Source organism: Ornithodoros turicata, chromosome 1 (assembly GCF_037126465.1).
Source record: "Ornithodoros turicata isolate Travis chromosome 1, ASM3712646v1, whole genome shotgun sequence".
NCBI lineage: Eukaryota > Metazoa > Arthropoda > Arachnida > Ixodida > Argasidae > Ornithodoros > Ornithodoros turicata.
In genome coordinates, this window is record NC_088201.1 from 91,340,104 (window position 1) to 91,363,805 (window position 23,702).

A 23,702-nucleotide genomic window follows, 5' to 3' on the forward strand; every position below is an offset into this window, starting at 1 on the left:
AGCCCTACATGGGAAGAGGTACATCACTAATTAACCGAAGCTATATATGCAACACCGAGCTGTTCCCAGCGGTTTTGTACTCTGCACAGGCAACCACCATCGACACACTGTCAATGCGTCGATTTGAAAGGATATGCGCCGTCTTCTTGTGGCAATCCAAGTTCGAGAGGATGCGTCGGTCAAACCTGTTCTGGCCTCTCGAAGCAGGAGGTTTGAGCCTGGTCAACCTGGCAATCAAGATCAAGGTTCAAAGGTTCATGTTCTTTAGAGATGAGGCAAGGTCAGAACTCAGGGTCGCCATGCAGACGCTGGGAGCGCACCATCTCCTGCCATGGATCGTCACCACAGAAGACGGGGTGAATAATCATCGAGTCTTGGGCTTCTATAAGGAGGTTAATCAAAGTGTCCAGTTCTTCACGGAAAGGTTTTCGTGGGAATACCTCTCAAGCGTGAAAAGGAAAACGCTTTACTGGGACACGATATCCAGTACATTTGCTCCTCCACTATATCGCCAATTAGGCGGGAACACGGTAGGGATGGATACATTGAAGCGAATTCGCCAGCTGCCAGTAGCTACGGGGACAAAGGACTTCTTTGTCCGTTTCCATTGTGAAGTCCTCCCAGTGAGAAAGTGGATGATGGGGAAAGGCTTCTTTGTGCCGAACAATGGGAAATGCGATGTCTGTGGCCACGACGAAACACTAAGGCATGTTTTCTCCGATTGCAGAACGGCGCTGCTCTTCTGGAGTGACCTCCGTGTGTCGCTGGAGACTACGGCGGACTTCACGTACGAAAACCTCAAATTTCTTATGTTCACCAATGACCCAAGCGCCGAACTTCTCAGTGTGATCGCAATGACAGGACTACACGCGTTGTGGAAGGCACGCACAGCACGAGTCGAGTGCGACGTAAGAGCGGCGCCACCGGTTACGTACCTGAAAGAGAAGTTACTGTGGACGGCATCACTAGCTGGGCACAACAAGCTAAAGGACGAGCATCGCTGGATCAGGCTCGCCAACATCGTCAGAAACCTCAAACCAGAGACATTTGGAACCGTGTGCAAGCTACTGATGATAAACGAAGCGTCTCGAGAGTGATTGGAAAATTCTACAGCGCGCAACACGGAATATGTCTAGTGATGTAACTTTGATGCATACAATATATGTAGCACATCTTAGGGAATGAGGGCCCTCACCCACTAACTGACGTACCCAATGATATCGCAGTGCGGATCGTGGGCTTTGGCATTTTGGAGTGAAGCTCCCTACCCCGCCACAATGGGGAGTGTTGCGATGAACTTAGGTGGAAAAGAAGGGCCAAAGTAGGCCTAGTTTTGACTGCGTTTTTATCGAACTGTGACGAGAAACAATATGTTTTCGAACATTTGTTGCCAATAAAAAAAAAAAGCGGTGTGTAGCCCACACTTTAGGAAGCACATCAGGCAACCCTACACAAAATTGAGGGCTCGTCCGGGATTTGAATATGGGACCTCTCGCACCCTAAGCGAGAATCATACCCCTAGACCAACGAGCCGACGAATGCGTGCATTTTCTAACTATTACACAAACCAATCGTTATTCGCAGGGAAAATATTTACCGCGGCGGTGTGTAGCCCACACTTAACGAAGCACATCAGGCAACCCTACACAAAATTCAGGTCTCGTCGGGGATTTGAACCCAGGACCTCTCGCACCCAAAGCGAGAATCATACCCCTAGACCAACGAGCCGACGAATGCCTGCTTTTTCAAACTATTACACAAACCGATCGTTATTCGCAGAGAAAATATTTACCGCGGCGGTGTGTAGCCCACACTTTAGGAAGCACATCAGGCAACCCTACACAAAATTGAGGGCTCGTGCGGGATTTGAACCCGGGACCTCTCGCACCCAAAGCGAGAATCATACCCCTAGACCAACGAGCCGACGAATGCCGGTATTTTCTAACTATTACACAAACCGATCGTTATTCGCAGACAAAATATTTACCGCGGCGGTGTGTAGCCCACACTTTAGGAAGCACATCAGGCAACCCTACACAAAACTGAGGGCTCGTCCGGGATTTGAACCCGGGACCTCTCGCACCCAAAGCGAGAATCATACCCCTAGACCAACGAGCCGACGAATGCCGGTATTTTCTAACTATTACACAAACCGATCGCTATTCGCAGAGAAAATATTTACCGCGGCGGTGTGTAGCCAACACTTTAGGGCGCACATCAGGCAACCCTACACAAAATTGAGGGCTCGTCCGGGATTTGAACCCGGGACCTCTCGCACCCAAAGCGAGAATCATACGCCTAGACCAACGAGCCGACGAATGCCGGTGTTTTCTAACTATTACACAAACCGATCGTTATTCGCAGAGAAAATATTTACCGCGGCGGTGTGTAGCCCACACTTTAGGAAGCACATCAGGCAACCCTACACAAAATTGAGGGCTCGTGCGGGATTTGAACCCGGGACCTCTCGCACCCAAAGCGAGAATCATACCCCTAGACCAACGAGCCGACGAATGCCGGTGTTTTCTAACTATTACACAAACCGATCGTTATTCGCAGAGAAAATATTTACCGCGGCGGTGTGTAGCCCACACTTTAGGAAGCACATCAGGCAACCCTACACGAAATTGAGGGCTCGTCCGGGATTTGAACCCGGGACCTCTCGCACCCAAAGCGAGAATCATACCCCTAGACCAACGAGCTTTTTTTTTTTTTTTGAACGTTTTTATTATTACTAAGATATGTAAAACCACGCTACATTTCTTCCGGTTCCTTGCTGGCTTCCGCCTCACAAACGAGTTGCTACTCTCCTACCATACACCTGGCAACTGAGGTTGCCTTCACCGCGTTCGATCTTGCTTTGGACCTCGGCCCACAAACCCCCCAAGTCCTCGTTTGGTAGCACAGTAATTGTCCATAACACCTTTTGCACAAACTTCTCCCACGCTGTTCCGTTTCCTTCACGACATTCAACATAGTCCATGCGATAGCTCCAGAGGGAATGTAGTGCAAGAATTAAAAAACTGTCCAGTGTGTCACCAAAATGTAGAAACTTCATGCGGGTCCAATGTAGATCCAAGTCCACGTCAATGAAATTCCTGAATGCACCCCAAAATTGTATGGCTCTTTTACACAGCAAGAACACATGAATGAGAGTCTCCTCTTCCTCGGGGCACACAACGCAGTTAAGGGACCAGGGAACTATGAAGCCTTTCCGTCTCATCCAGGTTTTAACCGGTAAGACCTCCCAATGGAACCGAAAGAAGAAATCCTTTGACCCTGTTGGGATCCTTAACCTTCTCACTTTCCTGAGCACGTCTTGTGAGCCGTAGGGTGGCTTACACTGTCTATACAACGGAGTTGGCGTAACTTTAGCTATAGTGTCCCAATACAGTCTTTTCCTTGAAACAGATACGAGATAATCCTGTGAGAAGAGGTCCTCAAAAAAGGATATTGCACTTGCTATTTCTTTATAGAAAGTTAAAGAGTGAATGTGGTGGCTTCTATCTTCAGATGTTACTGTCCACTTCCTGAGGTATACGCCGCCTAGAACTTGAAGTGCTGCTCTAAGGAACGGATCTTTCTGTTCTCTGAAGTAAAAGAATCTTTGCACTCTTACCTTGATCGTTAGGTTTACGAGGCCTATGCCACCTTGCTTCAGGTTAAGGAAGAGGTTTGAACGTCTCATGCTTTCCATAGACGAACGCCAAATGAAAGTCGCACAAATCCTGTGGAACTTGGCTTGGAAGCGTTGATCAATGCTAGTACACTGAGCTGCGTAAAGTACAGCAGGGTACAACACTGCATTGCAAACGTATGCCCTGTTGCAGAAAGACAAGTATCTGCTTTGCCAGGGGACCAGACTTCCACGTAGAAGGTTCATTTTTTGTGTCCACCACATGTTTAAGGTACCCTGCCCGTTGAAGGCAATACCCAAGTATTTTCCAATGCTTGTGGTCCAGGTGATTTGCATGAACTGCTCCGGTGTATATGTCCAATTCCCTAGCCAGGCTCCTGTTGATTTCCTCAAGTTCAGCTCAGCTCCAGAAACCTTAGTGAATTCTTGAATGGTACCTATAGCTTCACATACTTGCAGTTTCGTTGAGCAGATTATTGCGACGTCGTCCGCATATGCCGGAACGTTGACGTGCTCTGCACCGATCACTACACCTCTAATGTTCTTGTTCATAGCTAGCTTGCGGCACAGGGGTTCGAGGTACATGGCAAACAGAATGGGTGAAAGTGGGCAGCCTTGTCTGACGGAGGACCGGATCGGTATGCTTTTTCCGAGCTTTCCGTTTACCAAAAGCCGAGTGGTGACTTCATTATAACACATTTTGGTCCACCTACTCAGATAGTCCCCTACCCGACAATGCTGTAGAACAGCCAAGAGGAATTCGTGGTTAACTCTATCGAAGGCTTGCCTGAGATCCGTCTGGAGCACTGCAAACTGCTGAGAAGTACAGTTGGCTATTTCACAGACTGTTCTCATTACGTGGAGGTTTCTGGCAATGGATCTGCCGTGGAGACCGTATGGTTGATGATTTCCAATAATTCCCCGAACTGCTGTTTCGAGTCTGCCCGCCAGAATTTTTGCTAAAATTTTGTAGTCCGTGCACAGAAGACTAATGGGTCGGTAGTCAGTGACGGATGGGTTCTCCTTGCCCTCTCTCTTTTTTGGAATCAGGACCGTGAGTGACTGTCTCATGCTTGGCGGTAACAGTCCTCTTCTTGAAATGTCGTCGTACACAATTTTCAGTATACTGCATATCTGCTCAGAAAACACCTTGTAAAAACCTGCGCCAATCCCGTCAATCCCAGGAGACTTATTTCTTCCTAATTTTTTTATGACCTTCGTGATTTCTTCTTCCGTTATTTCTGCGTTGTTCGTTTCCATACATTCCTCACCTACTGTTGGTAAACCTTGTAACCAGATTTCGTACTGCTTCCGGTCGCTGTCCTTCTCTTGAAAAAGGCTAAGGTAATGTTTATAAAAGATATCTTCAATCTCGTTATCCTCCTTGACGATGCGCTCGCCTGTATCAATAAACTTGATAGCGTTGCCCTCTGCTCGTTCACGCTCCTTAAACCGGAAAATCGTAAATGGTGTTTCTTCACGTGCTACTGTCTGCACCCTACTTCGTATGAGCGCTCCACGGTGTTTCTCTTCAAACAGTTTCTGAAGTTCTTGCTTAACTTTCTTGGTGTCTTCTTTAAAGAAGCCTGGGTGTTTACACTCAACCTCTGCCAAAGACGTCAGTGTCCGCATCAGATCCCTTATCCGCTGATTCCTTTTGAAGGCTCTTATTTGTGAATATTCAATGGCTTCTTTCCTTAACGCATGCTTAAATTCTTCCCAGGTCACGGCATTGACATTTCCTTCTTTCTGATATTCTTCTATCATACTTCTCATTTTGTCGCAGAAACTTTCTTCCTCCAGTATACTCTCATTCATCTTCCAGCAGGTTCTGCCCTCTTTTCCGACCCTACTTGTACGGTTCTGACATTGAACTGTCATGCTGACTAAAGAGTGGTCCGAAAAAAACTGTGGCTTTACTTGGTATTTTCCAATCATAGGGAGAAGCCGCCCCGATGTATAGAACCTGTCGAGCCTTGCATGGGAGGTTCCTTGAAAATGCGTGAATTCGATATTACCTCCGGGCATTTTTTCCCAGACGTCGGTCAGGTCGGCATTCGTTGTGAGTTTTATCAGCTCCTTTCTGCTCACGTCACTCTTTACCTGCCTGTAACTGCAGTCCGCTTTCTTGAGAACACAGTTAAAGTCCCCGCACAATATGACGTCCCATGATACGTTCACAAACTGACTCAGTGACGCGAAGAAGTCTTTTCTTTCCGTAGGTTCATTGGGTGCATATACAGAAATAAGCCGTATCATATTTTGCCGGAACAAAAAATCTACCACGCACAACCGACCGCTCTCGTCCAGCACGCAGTCCACCATCACCAAGCCTGCTTTCTTCCTAATAAGAATGAGAGTACCCGCACTTCCTCCTATCGCCGACGAGCAATAACACCAGAATCTTCACTGGAAAAAATTAACAAGTTCTCTTTCTTGCTCTATCGTTGCAATTTTAGTTTCTTGAAAGCATGCCACGTCGACCTTTTCAGCAGCTAACATGTTTCCAATCCAGTGCTTTCGTCTGCTTGATATCAGGCTGACGACATTAAGTGTTGCAAGTTTTATTTTCTTTTTTCTTATCATACTGCTATCTCGGCCGACAATCGTAATGCTGTTTACCATTAGAAGAAACCTGGGTCGTCCAGTTGTGACAGCCCAACCTCTTGAAGGGGCAGCTGCCTTTCCAGCACCTGAACCTGCTTTACTTTCTTCTTCCCCGTAATATCAGATTTTCCCAAATGGCTTTCAACGGATCTGTCCAAAGTTTTCTCAATTTCAGCACCTTTCCTTTTTCCGGTTGACTCCTGCTCCTGTGAGCAGTCAATCTTTCGTTGTTCATCTGTCCGTTTGTCTTTGTGCGAAGCATTTCCCTCCTCTTCTTGAAGTACTATCGATGAGTTTTCTTGCGGTAGACCACTTTCTTCTGTGTGCGGGTATTTTTCCTTTTCACTTTGCAAGGTCGCCTCAGTATCTTGAATGTCCATTACCATCTCCTCGTTACTTTTCCTCGACGTGCCCTTTGTCATCGAAGCATAGGAGCGGACACAGTCTTCCGTTAGATGGCCGTAGCCCTTACAGCTATGACAGTAGTCTGTGCGACACTGACTGCGTATATGGCCTACCTGTTTACATCGTAGGCAGAGGGGAGGTTTTCCAGGGACCGACACCAGCACTGTCACACCCATTATCTTCAGTTGGTATGGGATGCTCTCCGAAGTTACACCATCGTGAAGCTGCACGGTGACGGAACGTGTCGTCGTCTCCACCCCCTCCAGACCCGCACAGTTCCACTTTTCCCGCACGATATCTGTAACCTTCCCGTACAATGACAGGCAACGACGAACCGCCTCGTCAGTCACATTCGTTGGCAGCCAATGCAGTTTAAACGTAACGTCATTGGAATTTGGGTCCACCACAACACACCGTCTTCCTTTGACTACCAGTTCGCCAAGTTGCCGGAATTTCTCTTTAGTCGTCTCCGAGTGGAAGGTAACCACCCACACATGGTTGAAGAGGTACGAACCGAATCCCGCGATGTCCGCCTTGTTCACTGCCACTCCAAGAGGGGCTATGAAGTCTTGAACTTTATACGGCCTCCCATCAGGGTCCGCGTGCAGAAAAACAGTGTTACGTGAAATTTCGCCTTTTGGTAACGTAGGCATAATCATCCTGTAGGACTTCCGAGGCACAGTAGACGATTCCTCCCGGCTAGGGTTAGCCGTAACAGCCGCTCCAACAGAGCTCATGTCGCACACAACCGGTTAGCACAAGCGCCGGAAGTGGAATGCCCCCTAGACCAACGAGCCGACGAATGCCGGTATTTTCTAACTATTACACAAACCGATCGCTATTCGCAGAGAAAATATTTACCGCGGCGGTGTGTAGCCCACACTTTAGGAAGCACATCAGGCAACCCTACACAAAATTGAGGGCTCGTCCGGGATTTGAACCCGGGACCTCTCGCACCCAAAGCGAGAATCATACCCCTAAACCAACGAGCCGACGAATGCCGGTATTTTCTAACTATTACACAAACCGATCGTTATTCGCACAGAACATATTTACCGCGGCGGTGTGTAGCCCACACTTTAGGAAGCACATCAGGCAACCCTACACAAAATTGAGGGCTCGTCGGGGATTTGAACCCGGGACCTCTCGCACCCAAAGCGAGAACCATACCCCTAGACCAACGAGCCGACGAATGCCGGTGTTTTCTAACTATTACACAAACCGATCGTTATTCGCACAGAACATATTTACCGCGGCGGTGTGTGGCCCACACTTTAGGAAGCACATCAGGCAACCCTACACGAAATTGAGGGCTCGTCCGGGATTTGAACCCGGGACCTCTCGCACCCAAAGCGAGAATCATACCCCTAGACCAACGAGCCGACGAATGCCGGTATTTTCTAACTATTACACAAACCGATCGTTATTCGCAGAGAAAATATTTACCGCGGCGGTGTGTAGCCCACACTTTAGAAAGCACATCAGGCAACCCTATACAAAACTCAGGGCTCGTCCGGGATTTGAACCCGGGACCTCTCGCACCCTAAGCGAGAATCATACCCCTAGACCAACGAGCCGACTTTTTTTTTTCTTTTTTTTTTTTTTTTGAACAAAATTACTTTATTTCGCTCACTATGTGATTTACATCAGTGCTAGATGAATATTTACATTATGAATATGAAACCGTGAGATTTACAGTGACTTGTGTCTTTTTGTACCAAGCTTCTCACATACGGATGCAAGCCAAGCTGGAGTCTCGTTTCTGTGTTGTGCCATGGTCATCATACCTGAAAGCTCTTTTCGTAAGAAGAACATGGGAGGCATGAGAGGTTCCTCATTTCGATCCAGCATGCGTACTTTCCACAAGGAAAACATAGCAATAACACATATAACATCATATCTCGGACCATTCTTCTCAATTAAGGGGAGGAAGCGTATTGTATGAGGGTTTAGCCTGAGTCGTACATCAATAGCCCTACTTAAATCATCCCACAAGAAAGCCGCCTCCGTACAGTCAATAAACACATGGTCTATAGTCTCTGGTACTTTACAATATCTGCAATTGGTACTCCATGGTACGAATATGCCTTTTTGTTCGAGCCACGTTTTTACGGGCAGCGTGCCAGTATGCAGCTTAAAAAAGAACGTTTTCAGATTGGGTCTGATTGGCATCCTTTTTACCCTGCACAGTATGTCTTTTCCAGGCCACTCGTGTGGGATGCTCCTATACATTGGCATTGGGAACAACACGTTGATCAGGTCTCCATACAATCGTTTTTTTGACACAGACATGATGTAATCACATGAAAATCTCGCTAAACAAAACTGGACGCTTTCTATAACTTCTCTGAAGAATCCGCTGGGTGTAACATGGCGTATCCTTGTTGCAACTGTTATATGAGGCAAATGATCTAACGCTATGCACTGCTTCACATGCTCTAGCAGAGCGTGTGCCTTAGTCCGGTAAAACAAAACCCTCATTACAACCTTCTTAATAAAGACATGCTGCAAGCCCAACCCGCCACATTCCAACGTTTTGAACAAGTTGTTCCTAGACATCGGTTCAAACGAAGAACCCCATACAAAAGTTGCAAAAATCCTGTGCATTTTTTGTATATTTGCGCGAGAACAATGCATGACATGCAGCAGATATGTGATCCTAGCAAGCATGAAGATATTGCAAATACTTGCACGTTGAAAGATAGAAAGCGTGGTTTGCTTCCACACGAAGGCTTGTTTACGCAGTCTACTTGTGATCTCATTCCACATGCCGTTCGTGTTCTTGCTCTCTCCTAACGGGGCTCCTAGGTACGTCCCAGGTACAGTTTGCCATGTTATACCAGCGTACCTCTCTGGGGTTGTTCCTCAGACCCCACCCCATATTCCAAGTGATTTTTCTTTGTTTACACTGGCACCGGATACAGAACAAAAATGCTCAATTTTTTCAAACACCATATTCACACTTTGCTTGTTTTCCACCACTACAGCAATGTCATCTGCATACGCAAGCACTTTTACCTCTGAACTACCTAATTTAAACCCTCTAATGTTTACACAACTGATAATTTCCTGGCATAGCGGTTCTAGATATATGGCAAAAAGCAAGGGGGAAAGGGGGCATCCCTGCCTCACCGATGATTTAACAGGTATCAGGTCACTACAATTACCGTTTAAAATCAGCTTCGTTGACATGTCATCATAACACAACCTGAGCCTGCCTGTAATTATGTCACCAAAACCAACTTTCTTTAGCACCGAGAATAGGTATGCATGGTTAACTCTATCAAATGCCTGGGACAGGTCTACTTGGACAACACCAACTTGATCACCTTCCGTTCTTGCAATGTCCAGAATAGTTCGTAGTACGTGAATATTCGTTTCAATGCTACGTCCTTTGATGGCGCACACCTGATGATCCCCTACTACTGATTGTATCACTTTTTGAATTCTTGCCGCAAGCACTTTTGCATAAACTTTGTAGTCCACGTTACACAGGGTTATCGGACGGTAATCTGTCACCCGGGGAACCTTTCCCGGCGCTACCTTTTTCGGAATGAGCACAGTATGTGTACGGCGAAACGATGAACAGAAGGTGCCAGTTTCCTCAGCTTCTCGGTAAACGTTCCACAGTATCGAGGCGATGTGATCGCTGAACTTTTGGTAAAGTTCAGCACTGATGCCATCAGGTCCTGGGGTTTTGTTTTTAGTGAGCGAACGTATGGTGGCGAGGACCTCTTGTCTCGTGATGGGCTCTTCTAGAAACTGCCGTTGTTCTCCATCCAAAGTCAGTAATTTCAACTCTCCCAGCTTTTCATCTGTGTCCACCTGCAGTCCATGGGTCATGCCCAGTAGTTTCGTATAGTGACCAACAAAGGCCGCCTGTATGTCCTCCTCCTGGCTGATTACTTTGCCTTGATATTCAATATTATCTATCTTTTTTCCGCTTCCGTGTTGTCGTTCCTTATAGAGATACTTCTTGCTAGGAGTTTCGTCCGGTAGAAAATAGCGCATTCTGGACCTTACACGAGCACCTTCCCATTTGCATTCATTAATGAGTTGCAGCTCCAATTTTATTGCTTCCATTTCTTGATGGAACTCTCCTGGGTTTAAAGATTCTAGCTGTATTATTTTAAACAGTCTTCTTTTGAGTCCCTCCTCCTGTCCCTTACGGGCATGCGCCAGCACATTACTTCTTTGTATCGCGTAGGCCCTAAGTTTCAGCTTAAAGTCTTCCCAGGCCAAGGACCACGACGACGCGGAAGTTACAACTTCCACAATTTGGTCTTTGACAAAATTGGCAAATGCCTCGTCTTCCAGAAGCTTACAATTGAGTTTCCACAGCTTCCATGGGTTGCCTTCTGTTTTCTTTTTCTTCTGCGTCTCACCGAGCGTAGCAACAACCATGCAATGGTCGCTAAAGTATACCGGATGTACGCTGTATTTGGTTACAACTGGGCTTCTTCCCATTGAAGTATATATGCGGTCAAGTCTTGCATGAGAACGGGATTGGAAGTGCGTAAACACAGTGGTTGTCTTTGCATCATCTTCAAGGACATCTTGCATATTATGACTTTCGAGAATACCCTCCAACGTAGCCGTGCTAGCATCACGTTGCGCACAGTTGCTGCTCCTGTCTGTGTCTTTAAGTGTACAATTGAAGTCTCCCAGTAGGACGGTATTTCCCGGGTTACTAATCAATTTTCCAACGCCTTCGAAGAAGATCTTCCGTTCCATCACAACATTCGGTGCGTAAAGGCATATAAACCGCCACAACTCGTTTTCAATCTGCACATCAAGGCAAGCTATTCTTCCATCGTTATCAGTTCGGTAAGATACGGGTATCAAGTAATCAGTTTTCTTCAACAATAAAATACATCCAGCTGAGGGTCCGACAGCATGACTCACTACAACATCATAATCTTTATGAAAAATATATTCGATTAGCCTAGTGGTATCTTCTTCGGTGCTAATTTTCGTTTCTTGAATAGCTAGGACATCGATGTGTGAATAATGCTCTAGGAAACGTTTGAGTTGATACTGTTTCTTCCTAGCATTCAGTCCTCTTATATTTAGTGTAGCGACAGTTATATTTTTACCACTCATTAAGATGTGATGAAGAATCCACTAGACTTACGAGTGCTACGTCTTGCTGCATCCCCTCATATCCATCGGAACCGAGTCTACTCTGCTGTTAGGAAGCTCACATCGTCAAGCCGAGATGCTCCTACTTCGTCCAGTGGAGGCATAAGGGATGAACGAGTTCCAGTCTTTCGTCTTTTCCGCTCCGTTCCTACTGTCCTTTTCCCATTTCTTTCTTCCTGGGTGTGGTCCGACAGATTGTCCTCCATTACGATGTTCCCTTCGGCAGTACTCGTCTCCGAATCGCTTAGACCACGCAGCTGTTCATCTACTTTCTTATCTCCACTTTCCACGTTGCTGACAAGATTAGCTTCATTCCCTTCGCAGTTCCCAGTCGTTACAAGCAACTGACTTGCTTGTTCCGTTTCTTCGACATCCATGATATGCTCTTCTGTTGGTGTCGGTTGCCTCAGTCTCGATGCATATGTTACCACGCACTCTTCCTCATCGTGACCGTACTTTCTGCACGTCTTACACCATGGCGTGTGGCACTGTCTACGAATATGTCCGAGCTGCTTACATTTCAGACACAGGGGTGGCCTTCCGTTCACAGCAAGTAACACGCGAGATCCGCCAATCTGCATTAGATGGGGCAACCCATCCACAGTCCCTCCATCTTTCATCCGTAATGTTATCAGTCTCGTTGTCGATTCCACTCCTTAAAAAAAAGATGCCGCCCACTTCTCCCTCTTTATCTCGGTAACATGGCCATATCCAGCCATCGCTTTACGAATGTCGTCATCACTTGTATTACCGGATACCCAATGTAGCTTGATGTTGACCTCTTGCTTGTTGGGATCGACAACTAGGCAGCGCCTTCCCTTAACTTTTACCTCCTTTCTAGACAAAAGCCGTTCTTTCTCCGCTCCAGAGTGAAAACGAATCATCCACACGTGGTTATATTGGAAGACTCCGAAGGTAGCCACTTCTTCTTTTCTCACAATATCTTTCAGGGCTTCTCCAAAATGGTCTACATAGTAGGGTCTAGCCCTGGGATCCGCGTGCAAAAATAGCGTATTCAAAGATGAAATACCTGTAGGTAACGTCGGCAGAATTGTCACATAGTCAGATGGCGATCCTCGTTCCTCAGACACCCGGCTAGGCTTAGCCATGCTAGTCGCTCCACCGGAGCTCAAGGTACCTGCGACTGCACTCATCGAATGCCGGAAGCAGAATCCCGACTTTTTTTTTTCTTTTCCATCTTTATTTTTCAGAGCTTACTACTCTGAGTCACGTCGACTCAATACCTTGTGGTGGCTTTGCCATCGGCATCGCGGCGCCGCTGTTGTTGAGGCGCGAGCAAAATAAACGTTCGTACACTTGCTCCCTTGCGAGCTACCAGGAAGGTTGTCTCTTACTTGTATCGCTACAACTGGTGACCCGAAAGTGATACCCTAACGTTCCATCCGCCATTATGTCTACTGGCGATGCTCCCCCAACTGGACAAGCCTTAGCGACAACCTCAGTTACACCGGTATCCTCCATCGCCGTCAAACTTCCTCCGTATTGGGATCGCAACCCCGCGACGTGGTTTATTCAAGCGGAAGCACAGTTTCACCTCTCCGGCATCTCGGCCGAACGTACCAAGTATTACCACGTCATCGCGGCCCTTTCACCATCAGCGGCAGAAGAACTGTTTGATATCATTGCCAACCCTCCCGCCGATACCCCGTACCAAGCCCTGAAAGCGGCACTCTTGAAGCGTACATCGCCGTCCGACCGCGCCCGTCTGCAACAGCTGTTGTCAGCTGAAGAACTAGGCGACCGGCGCCCAACCCAACTGCTGCGCCGAATGAAACAGTTACTCGGCGAAGGAAGCAATGCCAGTACCGACAGTTTCCTCCGCGAGCTATTCCTCCAACGGCTCCCTAAAAATGTCCAGATGGTTCTTGCCAGCACTCACAACCTCGGCATTGAAGAGCTAGCGAGTTTGGCTGACGCAGTCATGGAAGTCGCATCACCTGCTACTATGACCTTGGATTCCGTCCAAGCGCCTCAAGTCGATGCTCCCCCAAGTGTACCTCCCTTCCCTGACGCCAACTCGAATTTCGCCACTCTTTCCCAACAAGTCGCTCACCTGACTCAATTAGTTGCGGCTTTGTCCACCCGATCCCGCTCTCCGTCACCACGTCGCCAGCGTTTCCGCTCCCGCAACCGGTCTCCTCGCCATCGCAGCCCAGGTTCACGCGACAGGAACGGGCTTTGCTGGTACCATCACCGCTTCGGCCAGGAAGCCCGACACTGCTTCCAACCTTGCGCGTGGTCGGGAAACCCGCCGGCCAACCACTAGTGGCGGCGAGTGGACGTGGCCCTAATGATTGCCGCCTTTTTCACATCGTGGACCGTATACCTCCGGCATGCGTCTTCTCGTGGATACTGGCGCTGAAGTTAGCGTAATCCCTGCCTCGAAACTCAGCCGCCGCTCCCGAGAACCTTGCTTATCCCTCAAGGCGGCCAATTCAACCACCATCCCTGTATACTGCCAAAAGTCCTTAACCCTAAACCTTGGATTGCGACGAACCTTCCGCTGGCTGTTCCTGATCGCCGATGTTCACCAGGCGATCTTAGGAGCAGATTTCTTACACCACTTTAACCTGCTCGTCGACGTTTCTGGGAAGCGCCTCGTCGACTCTTTGACACACCTGTCTGTGCACGGAATTCGCGCCCCGGCAAGTCCCCAACGAGTTCTTTCGCTTGCTGAGCCATCTCCTCCTTATGCTCTCATACTAAAGGAGTTTCCCGCACTCACCAAACCACCTGACTGGAACCAGCCCGTCCAACACGACGTTTTACATCATGTGCTCACTACTGGCCCTCCTGTTCACTTTCGACCACGTCGTCTCGCTCCCGAGAAGTACAGGATTGCCAAGGCCGAATTCGATCACATGTTGGAGCTCGGCATCATTCGCACATCATCCAGCACCTGGGCATCACTCCTCCATATGGTGCCTAAGAAAACGGGCGACTGGCGGCCTTGCGGTGATTACCGCGCTTTAAACCGCATCACCGTCCCTGACCGCTACCCAATTCCGCACATCCTCGATTTTGCAGCCAGCTTGGAAGGGGCCACAACGTTTTCGAAAATTGACTTGGTTCGCGCGTACCACCAGATTCCTATGGCGCCGGAGGACATCCCTAAAACATCCCTCACCACCCCATTTGGCCTCTTTGAATTCTTACGGATGCCCTTCGGGTTGCGAAACGCGGCCCAAACCTTTCAAAGGTTTATAGATTCTGTCACCCGCGGGCTCCCTTTCGTGTACGCCTATCTAGACGACCTGCTGGTGGCCAGTCGCTCTGCAGAAGACCACGCCCAACACCTCCGTGCCCTCTTTGCACGCCTGGAACATCATGGCATCGTCATCAACGCTGCAAAAAGCGAGTTCGGTGTAGCAGAGCTCGATTTTCTTGGCCATCGCATAAACAGCGCGGGAATCTTACCACTACCATCCAAGATAGCTGCCATCCGCGATTTTCCCCGCCCAACTTCAGCCACCAAGCTCCAGCAGTTCCTCGGAATGGCTAACTTCTATCGCCGTTTTGTGCCCGCCTGCGCCTCTACCCTCCAGCCTCTGGAAGCGCTTCTCTGTTCACGCAAACCTCCGCCACCAACCCTACAATGGACAGCAGAGGCTACCAAGGCTTTTGACAAGATCCGAGAAGATATCGCCGCAGCTACACTCCTTGTCCACCCTCGACATGACGCCCCCACAAGCTTAATGGTGGACGCCTCGGGTGCCGCGGTTGGCGCAGTGTTGCAACAACAGGTCTCATCCGGGTGGCAACCTCTCGCTTTTTTCTCGAAGAAGCTGAAACCACCTGAGACGCGATATAGCACCTTCGGCCGCGAGCTGCTGGCCGCTTACCTCTCGGTAAAGCACTTTCGACACTTTCTGGAAGGACGTTCTTTCATCATATTCACCGATCACAAGCCCCTTACGTACGCCCTGTCATCCGCCAGCAGCAGTTATACGCCACGAGAAACCCGACATCTGGCCTACATTGCTGAATTCACATCAGACATCCGTCACGTCACCGGCACCAACAACCCAGTCGCTGACGCCCTCAGCAGATCTGTCTCAACCGTTGACTCTGCCAAATCCCCGTCGACGCTGTCCTTGGACACCTTGTCCGAAGCCCAATCCATGGATTCTGAACTCGCCACGTTCCGCGCCAACTCGTCGTCTGGCCTGGTCATCCAAGACATTGCGTTGCCAGGCGCGTCCAAGCTTGTGGCCTGCGACACTTCCCAAGGACGTCCCCGCCCTTTCCTTCCTCGGGCCTTCCGTCGCGCTGTGTTCGACACATTCCATGCTTTGTGCCATACCGGCGTCCGCGCGACGCGAGCGGCCATTTGCGAGCGTTACGTCTGGCCGCGTATGAACAGCGACATCAGCCGTTGGGTGAAGGCCTGTCTGCCCTGCCAACGAAACAAAGTTCACCGCCACACTCGCCTGACGCCTTCTCCTTTTCCCCCGCCCGATCAACGTTTCGACCATATACATGTGGACCTCGTGGGCCCGCTTTCACCAGCTCAAGGTTTCAGATATATCCTCACTATCATCGACAGATATACCCGCTGGCCGGAAGCAGTTCCTCTCTCAGATTCCACGGCCCCAACTGTCGCAGCGGCTCTTCTCCGTGAGTGGGTCTCCAGATTCGGAGTCCCGTCGATTATCACCACTGACCGGGGCCCGCAGTTCGAGTCGGCGCTTTTCTACAGCCTTACCAACGCTCTTGGGACTCGCCGCATTCGAACAACCGCTTACCATCCCGCATCCAACGGCCTTGTGGAAAGACTTCATCGGCAGCTCAAGACCGCATTACGGTCATCCCCCGAAACTCCTTGGCCTGAAGCCCTCCCCATTGTCCTGCTGGGAATCCGCTCTGCGTTCAAGCCAGATCTCGAGTGTTCCTCGGCAGAGCTCGTGTATGGCATGGCGCTCCGGTTGCCCGGTGACCTCGTGTCACCCCCATCTACTCCCGCCGTACTCCCACCATCCGATTTCGTCACCCGCCTACGCAGCGCCATGGCTGCCTTACGCCCTGCACCTTCCCGTTCCTACTCTGGGCGTCCCTACCAACATCCTGACCTGTGCAGCTCTACACACGTTTTCCTTCGCTGTGATAGAGTGCGAAAACCTCTGCAGCCCCCCTACACCGGCCCGCAACGTGTTTTGAGCCGAGCGGCCAGCTATTACACCGTTCTCGTCAACGGGAAAGAGGAAAATGTCAGCATCGAGCGCCTAAAGCCTGCTTTTCTCGACACCCATCCACCTCCCTCGACCTCTATCGACCTCGACCTCCATCGACCACCCGAACTCGCCCTCTCAACTTCCTCGCCCGGTCCAGGCTTATCCCCTCCATCGACCATACGCCGTTCCGTGAGCTGGTCCAAAAACCTGGTCCGCACCCGTCGCCTTCCAGCGACGCGCTAGGAGGGGGGGAATTTGTGGCGGCTTTGCCATCGGCATCGCGGCGCCGCTGTTGTTGAGGCGCGAGCAAAATAAACGTTCGTACACTTGCTCCCTTGCGAGCTACCAGGAAGGTTGTCTCTTACTTGTATCGCTACAACCTCACAATACCATACACAATACGACAAAATCACAGAGAGAGAATACGATGTTTCTCCTCTATACCGGACACGTTAATAACACAATTTCTACAAAACATTCAGCCTTTCGCAGACTGTATCTAACCACTCAGGCACTTCTAAGAGCTGAGTACAAGCTAACTTTACCTGCAGTAGTTCGGCTTTGAAATATTTCATAGGAGGACACAAGGGCTCTTCGTTCCTATCGGCCATACGAAGCTTCCACAAACAGTACATGGCAACAAGAAGAACGATATCGTATCTCACATTTTCACCGGGGCGTAATGGGAGGAAGCGGATAGTGTGAGGATTAAGCGAAAGACGGCGCTTAAGGACTTTGAACTGTAAGTCATCCCAAAAGAATAAATCTTATGTGCAGTCCAGAAAAAGGTGATCGACAGTCTCGGGCGTATTGCAAAATCTGCAATTCACGGACCACGGAACATAGAATCCCTTCTGTTGAAGCCAAGCTTTCACGGGCAGTGTGGACGTGTGTAATTTAAAGAAAAATGACTTCATGTTGGGCTTGACCGGCATCTTCCTGACTCTGCACAATACATCCGTGCCGTGCCATCCGGAGGGGATTTGACGGTAGATGGGCACAGGAAAGAGTACATCGAGAAGATGAGCTACCAACGTTTTCTTGGCGACAGAAAAGAGGTACTCTAAGCTGAATCTAGCCTTCAAGAAGTTTAGGCTCTCGACAACCTCTTTGTAGAACCCGCTTAAGCGTAGACTTTCTTCGTGAAACCCAACATATATATCGGGAATGTAGTTGTACGCAAGGGCCCGCTTGATGGTTTCCAGAATCGGGTGTGAACTCTGCCTATAAAAAAACAGTCTCATGACGAGTTGCTTGATGTAGAGATGCTGTAAGCCTAGTCCGCCGTCCTTGACTTTCTTGAACAGGTTTTGTCTTCGCATCCTTTCGGACGTTGAACACCATATTGTGGTGGCAAATATGCGATGACAACGATGTATAATTTTGCGGGAGCATTGCAGAACTTGCAAGAGGTAAATCAGCTTAGCGGCCAGAAAAACATTGCACACAGAAGCTCGTTGAAACATTGAGAGATCTTGTTTTTTCCAGGTCGAAGCATGTGTCCTAATGTTTTGTAATCGCTCCGACCACAAGGAGGTCGTGTTACAACTTTTGTCTAACGGGACCCCAAGGTAGCAAGGACCACGGGTTTGCCACTGAACGCCACAAAAGAATTCCGGGGCTGTTCCCCATTGACCGCACCATATCCCCAGAGATTTGTCCTTGTTTAGACGTGCCCCAGAGACTTGACCAAACACATGAAGTTCGTGAATAACTTTGACGACACTTGGCTTGTCTGTCACGAGAAACGCAAGGTCATCCGCGTACGCCACGACCTTCACCACAGCATCGCGAAGCTCGAAACCACGTATGTCATCACGAGAGATGATACGCTGGCATAACGGCTCAAGGTATAGATCAAATAGTAGGGACGACATGGGACAGCCTTGTCGTACTGAAGCTCGAAGGGGCACTGGCGCGGTAAGAGTGCCGTTAATTACCAGGCTCGTTGCAACCTGTTCATAGCACAACTTGATTCGGCTTACGAACTTGTCTCCCATGTTGACGTAATGCAAGAGCGAAAACAAATAATTGTGACACACCCGATCAAAAGCCTTAGAGAGGTCCACTTGCAGCAGGGCTACATGACTTCCTTCAAGTCGACACCAGTCTAGAACTGAGCGGACAACATGGATGTTTGTTTGTATGGTCCTGTTCCTGATTGCGCATGTCTGATGATCGCCAACAAGTTGTGTCACCACAAGTTGGAGCCTGGCAGCAAGTACTTTGGCCGACCAACGAGCCGACGAATGCGTGCATTTTCTAACTATTACACAAACCGATCGTTATTCGCAGGGAAAATATTTACCTCGGCGGTGTGTAGCCCACACTTTAGGAAGCACATCAGGCAACCCTACACAAAATCGAGGGCTCGTCCGGGATTTGAACCCGGGACCTCTCGCACCCAAAGCGAGAATCATGCCCCTAGACCAACGAGCCGACGAATGCCGGTATTTTCTAACTATTACACAAACCGATCGTTATTCGCAGCGAAAATATTTACCGCGGCCGTGTGTAGCCCACACTTTAGAAAGCACATCAGGCAACCCTACACAAAACTCAGGGCTCGTCCGGGATTTGATCCCGGGACCTCACGCACCCTAAGCGAGAATCACGGCCCTAGACCAACAAGCCTTTTTTTCTTTTTTTTCCCAAAATTCTTTATTTGTGTATTTGATTGATTGATTGATTGATTTTATTTAAAGTGCCCACAAACAGCCGTGGCCTTTAGTGTGGTGCACGAAACACAATACATACTCTATATACAACAGGGAACTACAGATGCATAATGCTGGCTAATTAAAGATTCCGAGATAACTAAATTAAGAGAAAGATATACTATCGAAATGTCGCACGATCAGAACCGTAGTCATTATACACTTTCAATAACCGAGACAAAGGAGAAGCAACGTTTGAATGACTAATGTAGAACAAATTTCGTGCCCTTGTCCTTGTTGTACACAGAAAATTAACGGATGATAACAACATGGGACAGTCGATTTCACCGTTAATTAGTTTTTCCAAAAATCGCAAATCAATACATCGTCTTCGACACGACAATAACGGAAGTCCTATATAATCAAGAATGCGCTCATAGTCATAGTATAACCTCCTACCAATATATCTGTCATAAACAGTAGTGACCAGCTTACGTTGTACACGTTCAATCTGGTCTGACTGCGTTTTAGTCAAACGGTTCCAAACAATACTGCAATGTTCGAGTCTGCTCCTGACATGGCTCATATACAGCACTAACAAGCACCGAGGGTCAGTGAAGCCACGAGTAAATCGCGTTATAACACCCAGAGACCTGACAGCATTGTTCACAATGGTGTTCACATGTGGACCGAAGGAAAGGGCATTTACATATATTTACATATGTACATAATACCGAATTTCTTTTCGGCGTTTATGCCTTCATGGCACTGAAATGCAGCTTGCTGTTCACAGGCATACGCCCTTGTCAGTCTTTCAGCAGAGGTAGAAAAACAGCTGTCACTTTTAGGTTTGAGCACGCAATGCCGAAGGGTACTTCTGTTCCCTCGTACGCTGTCGCGTGTGCTTGCTCGCCGTCATGACCCATATATGTAGCAAGTTTGTTTTCTTTTCCTGGCCCTTCTCTTTTCTTCACGGCCCATGCGCAGCTTGTTGAACTTCTCTATCTGTTTAACTATATGTTCCCATCCTTCCGGTGCCCTCTGCGGTTGGTCTTTCAGGATTTCCGCTAGCCTTCGGATCTTGATGAAGAAACTGTCCCAGGCCTCAATGATATTTTCGTGCTTATGTTCTAGCGCAGTCCTCGTGCTCCAAATAGCTTGTAGACCTAATATCAGAATGATTCGTTCTGACTCGTCTTCCCTCTCAGGCCTCAACGTTTTTAGTTCCAGCCAGGCAGGCCTCATAGACTTCCCTAGTGCCTCGCCGAGATCTCCCCAGAAGAAGAAGGCAATCTTGCAACCCAGGAAAACGTGTTGCAGCGTCTCTTCTTCGTCGCATAGCGCGCATTGACTGCCTAGACCAACGAGCCGACGAATGCCTGCATTTTCTAACTATTACACAAACCGATCGTTATTCGCAGATAACATATTTACCACGGCCGTGTGTAGCCCACACTTTAGAAAGCACATCAGGCAACTCTACACAAAACTTAGGGCTCGTCCGGGATTTGAACCCGGGACTTCACGCACCCAAAGCGAGAATCACACCCCTAGACCAACGAGCCGATTTTTTTTTTTTCAAACTGATTTTAATGTGTCAATGGTATATACAAGATGCGGTGTAGAACAATAGATATGTACACTATCTACATTACAACCCTATAGTTTCCATTGACACTCTGCGAACAGGCATCTAACGTACAGCACAACCCAAAAGGGCGGGAGGGATGGAGCAATACAAAGGAAAAAAAAACACAAAAATGTCTCAGTAGTCAACGGGTCCCGCCCGAAGGAGGTCAATCACGTGCAGCCACTTCTGGGATGTCTCCTCACAAGACGTGCAGATTAAAAAATCTCCCAGTGAAAACAGCATTCGCCGAATTATTGGCCACGATCCTACAGGCGGTTCATTGGCGTCATATATCTTACGCGCGACCCACAACGCATATAATCCCAATAGGATTAAAATATCCCACGGCAGTGCACTACCACTCCGCACAGGAAGATAGCGAATTGAACGGGGAGACAAGAAAATATCTTCCTTGAATGTGCGCTGGAAGACATCCCAGAAGAAGATGGCATCCCTACAGCCGAGAAAAGCATGTTCTATTGTTTCTTCCTCAGGGCAGAGACGGCAGTTGAAATTGTTCCAGGGAACCCAGAAGCCCCTGTCACGAAGCCATGCACGTAGCGGCAACGTCCCCGTGTGAAGACGGAAGAAGAATGTTTTCACTTTTGCGCTAATAGGCATGCGGCTCACACGTAAAAGGATGTCACCCCCGGGCTGGGGTTCAAACACCGTGCGGTACATTGGTGGCAGAAAAAGTGAGTCCAAGATGGCGTGATACAACCCCTTCCGAGTGGTCTCGCACAGATATTCTCTCGAGAAACAAGCTAACAGAAAGCGGAAAGAGGCGGCTACTTCCTTGTAGAAGCCCCAGACAGACATTGGTGTGTCATAAACCGTGGACACAAATACTTCAGGGACTTCGTCACGAAGGATCGCAGCGATACAATGCTGTAGGAAGGGATTCAGTTGCTCGCGTACAAAACAAAAACGCCAAACAATTTGCCGGACAAACAGGCAAGACACACCTAGGCCACCCAGTTTGATCGGCCTAAAAAGGTTGCCACGACGCATCGGCTCATACGCGGAATTCCATATAAAGGTGCACAGGCACCTCTGAATGCGATTTACATAGACTCTAGCGCACGGGAGCACTTGCAGGTAGTAGCTTACCCGCGACGCAAAAAACGTGTTCGCAACGTAGGACCTGCCAAAAATGGAGAAATCCAGAGGCTTCCAAGCAGCCACGAGGTGTCGGAAGCGGGCAAGGAAGGTAATAATAATAATAATAATTGGGTGTTTACGTCGCGAGACAACTGAGATCATGAGCGACGCCACAGCGGTCGGTCTGTGGATTGCTTTTGCCCACCTGAGGGTTCTTTAACGTGCGATGAAAGCTCATCACACGGCACCCCGTATTTAACGTCCCTCGCGGAAGACGGCGTGTCTAAGCAACTTGTACCCTGCCACCAAGTTGCTGGCGTCCTCGGCCGGGTTCGAACCCGCGATCTCGGGATCAGCAGGCGAACACGCAGGGCAAGGAAGGACGTCCAGAAAGGACCAGATGCTCGAGAACAGCGCAGCTCGATCCCTAGGTATTTTGGGGGCTGGTTGGACCAGGACAGATTTGCCATGAGGCTGGGCGTGTTGTCCCACCTACCTAGCCACGATCCACTACATTTAGGCCAGCTAACACACGCACCGCTAGCTTCGCAGAACCGCCGTACGTGACAAATAGCACGATGAACACTACCTACTGTTGAGCAAAAAAGAGTGACATCATCGGCGTAGGCAAGAACCTTGACCTCAAACTCGTGTCTCCGGAAGCCGCGGACATGTGGGTCCCCCAGAATAGCCCTGCACAGTGGCTCAATATAGAGAGCGAACAGTAAGGGTGAAAGCGGACAACCCTGCCTGACAGACGACTTCACAGGCAGAGGCTGAGACAGAACGCCATTGACTTGAAACCTCGTACTAATATCACGATAGCACATGCCAACCCACTTCAAGAGAACACGTCCTACATTCACATGGCGCAGGACGAGAAAAAGGAACGTATGGCTGACTCTGTCAAATGCCTTTTCCAGATCTAGCTGGATTAAAGCGGCTCGCAGTCCAAAGAAACTACAACAGTCGAGGACCGTTCGCGCCACATGTACATTTGTGAAAATGGTACGACTGCGAATACCACACGTTTGATGCTCCCCAACAACGTACGGTACTACTTCTTGGAAGCGAGTAGTCAGTATTTTCGCAAGAATTTTATAGTCCACATTCGCTAGTGTGATTGGTCGATAGTTGCTTATCAATACGCGGGAGTCAGCATCACGTTTCTTCGGAATGAGAACTGTGCGGGTGCTGGTGAAAGATGGTGGCAACGATCCACAAGAGAAAGCAGCGTTGAGGACTTTAGTCAGTATTGGCGCTAGTAAATCCTTGAAGTGCTTGTAGAATTCCGACGTCAAGCCGTCGGGACCAGGAGCCTTTCCCGGCTG

At 48.8% G+C, this 23,702-nt stretch overlaps 1 protein-coding gene and 11 non-coding genes across 12 annotated transcripts; 1 reads left to right on the top strand and 11 right to left on the bottom strand.

Annotated features, from left to right (window-relative positions):
* Positions 1–1,655: 1,655 nt before the first annotated feature.
* Trnap-ugg (transfer RNA proline (anticodon UGG)) lies at positions 1,656–1,728 on the bottom strand. Its single transcript has one exon. It is a non-coding gene; the product is annotated as a tRNA-Pro (tRNA).
* Positions 1,729–1,851: 123 nt separating this feature from the next.
* Trnap-ugg (transfer RNA proline (anticodon UGG)) lies at positions 1,852–1,923 on the bottom strand. Its single transcript has one exon. It is a non-coding gene; the product is annotated as a tRNA-Pro (tRNA).
* Positions 1,924–2,046: 123 nt separating this feature from the next.
* Positions 2,047–2,118, bottom strand: Trnap-ugg (transfer RNA proline (anticodon UGG)). The gene has a single exon. It is a non-coding gene; the product is annotated as a tRNA-Pro (tRNA).
* Positions 2,119–2,241: 123 nt separating this feature from the next.
* Trnap-ugg (transfer RNA proline (anticodon UGG)) lies at positions 2,242–2,313 on the bottom strand. The gene has a single exon. It is a non-coding gene; the product is annotated as a tRNA-Pro (tRNA).
* A 123-nt stretch (positions 2,314–2,436) lies between these two features.
* On the bottom strand, positions 2,437–2,508 carry Trnap-ugg (transfer RNA proline (anticodon UGG)). Its single transcript has one exon. It is a non-coding gene; the product is annotated as a tRNA-Pro (tRNA).
* A 123-nt stretch (positions 2,509–2,631) lies between these two features.
* On the bottom strand, positions 2,632–2,703 carry Trnap-ugg (transfer RNA proline (anticodon UGG)). Its single transcript has one exon. It is a non-coding gene; the product is annotated as a tRNA-Pro (tRNA).
* Positions 2,704–7,569: 4,866 nt separating this feature from the next.
* Trnap-ugg (transfer RNA proline (anticodon UGG)) lies at positions 7,570–7,641 on the bottom strand. Its single transcript has one exon. It is a non-coding gene; the product is annotated as a tRNA-Pro (tRNA).
* A 123-nt stretch (positions 7,642–7,764) lies between these two features.
* Positions 7,765–7,836, bottom strand: Trnap-ugg (transfer RNA proline (anticodon UGG)). Its single transcript has one exon. It is a non-coding gene; the product is annotated as a tRNA-Pro (tRNA).
* A 123-nt stretch (positions 7,837–7,959) lies between these two features.
* Positions 7,960–8,031, bottom strand: Trnap-ugg (transfer RNA proline (anticodon UGG)). The gene has a single exon. It is a non-coding gene; the product is annotated as a tRNA-Pro (tRNA).
* Positions 8,032–8,154: 123 nt separating this feature from the next.
* On the bottom strand, positions 8,155–8,226 carry Trnap-agg (transfer RNA proline (anticodon AGG)). Its single transcript has one exon. It is a non-coding gene; the product is annotated as a tRNA-Pro (tRNA).
* Positions 8,227–13,202: 4,976 nt separating this feature from the next.
* LOC135378706 (uncharacterized) lies at positions 13,203–14,078 on the top strand. Its single transcript, XM_064611800.1, has one exon. The coding sequence runs from the start codon at positions 13,203–13,205 to the stop codon at positions 14,076–14,078; it is 876 nt and encodes a 291-aa protein (XP_064467870.1).
* Positions 14,079–19,350: 5,272 nt separating this feature from the next.
* Positions 19,351–19,422, bottom strand: Trnap-ugg (transfer RNA proline (anticodon UGG)). Its single transcript has one exon. It is a non-coding gene; the product is annotated as a tRNA-Pro (tRNA).
* Positions 19,423–23,702: the final 4,280 nt, after the last annotated feature.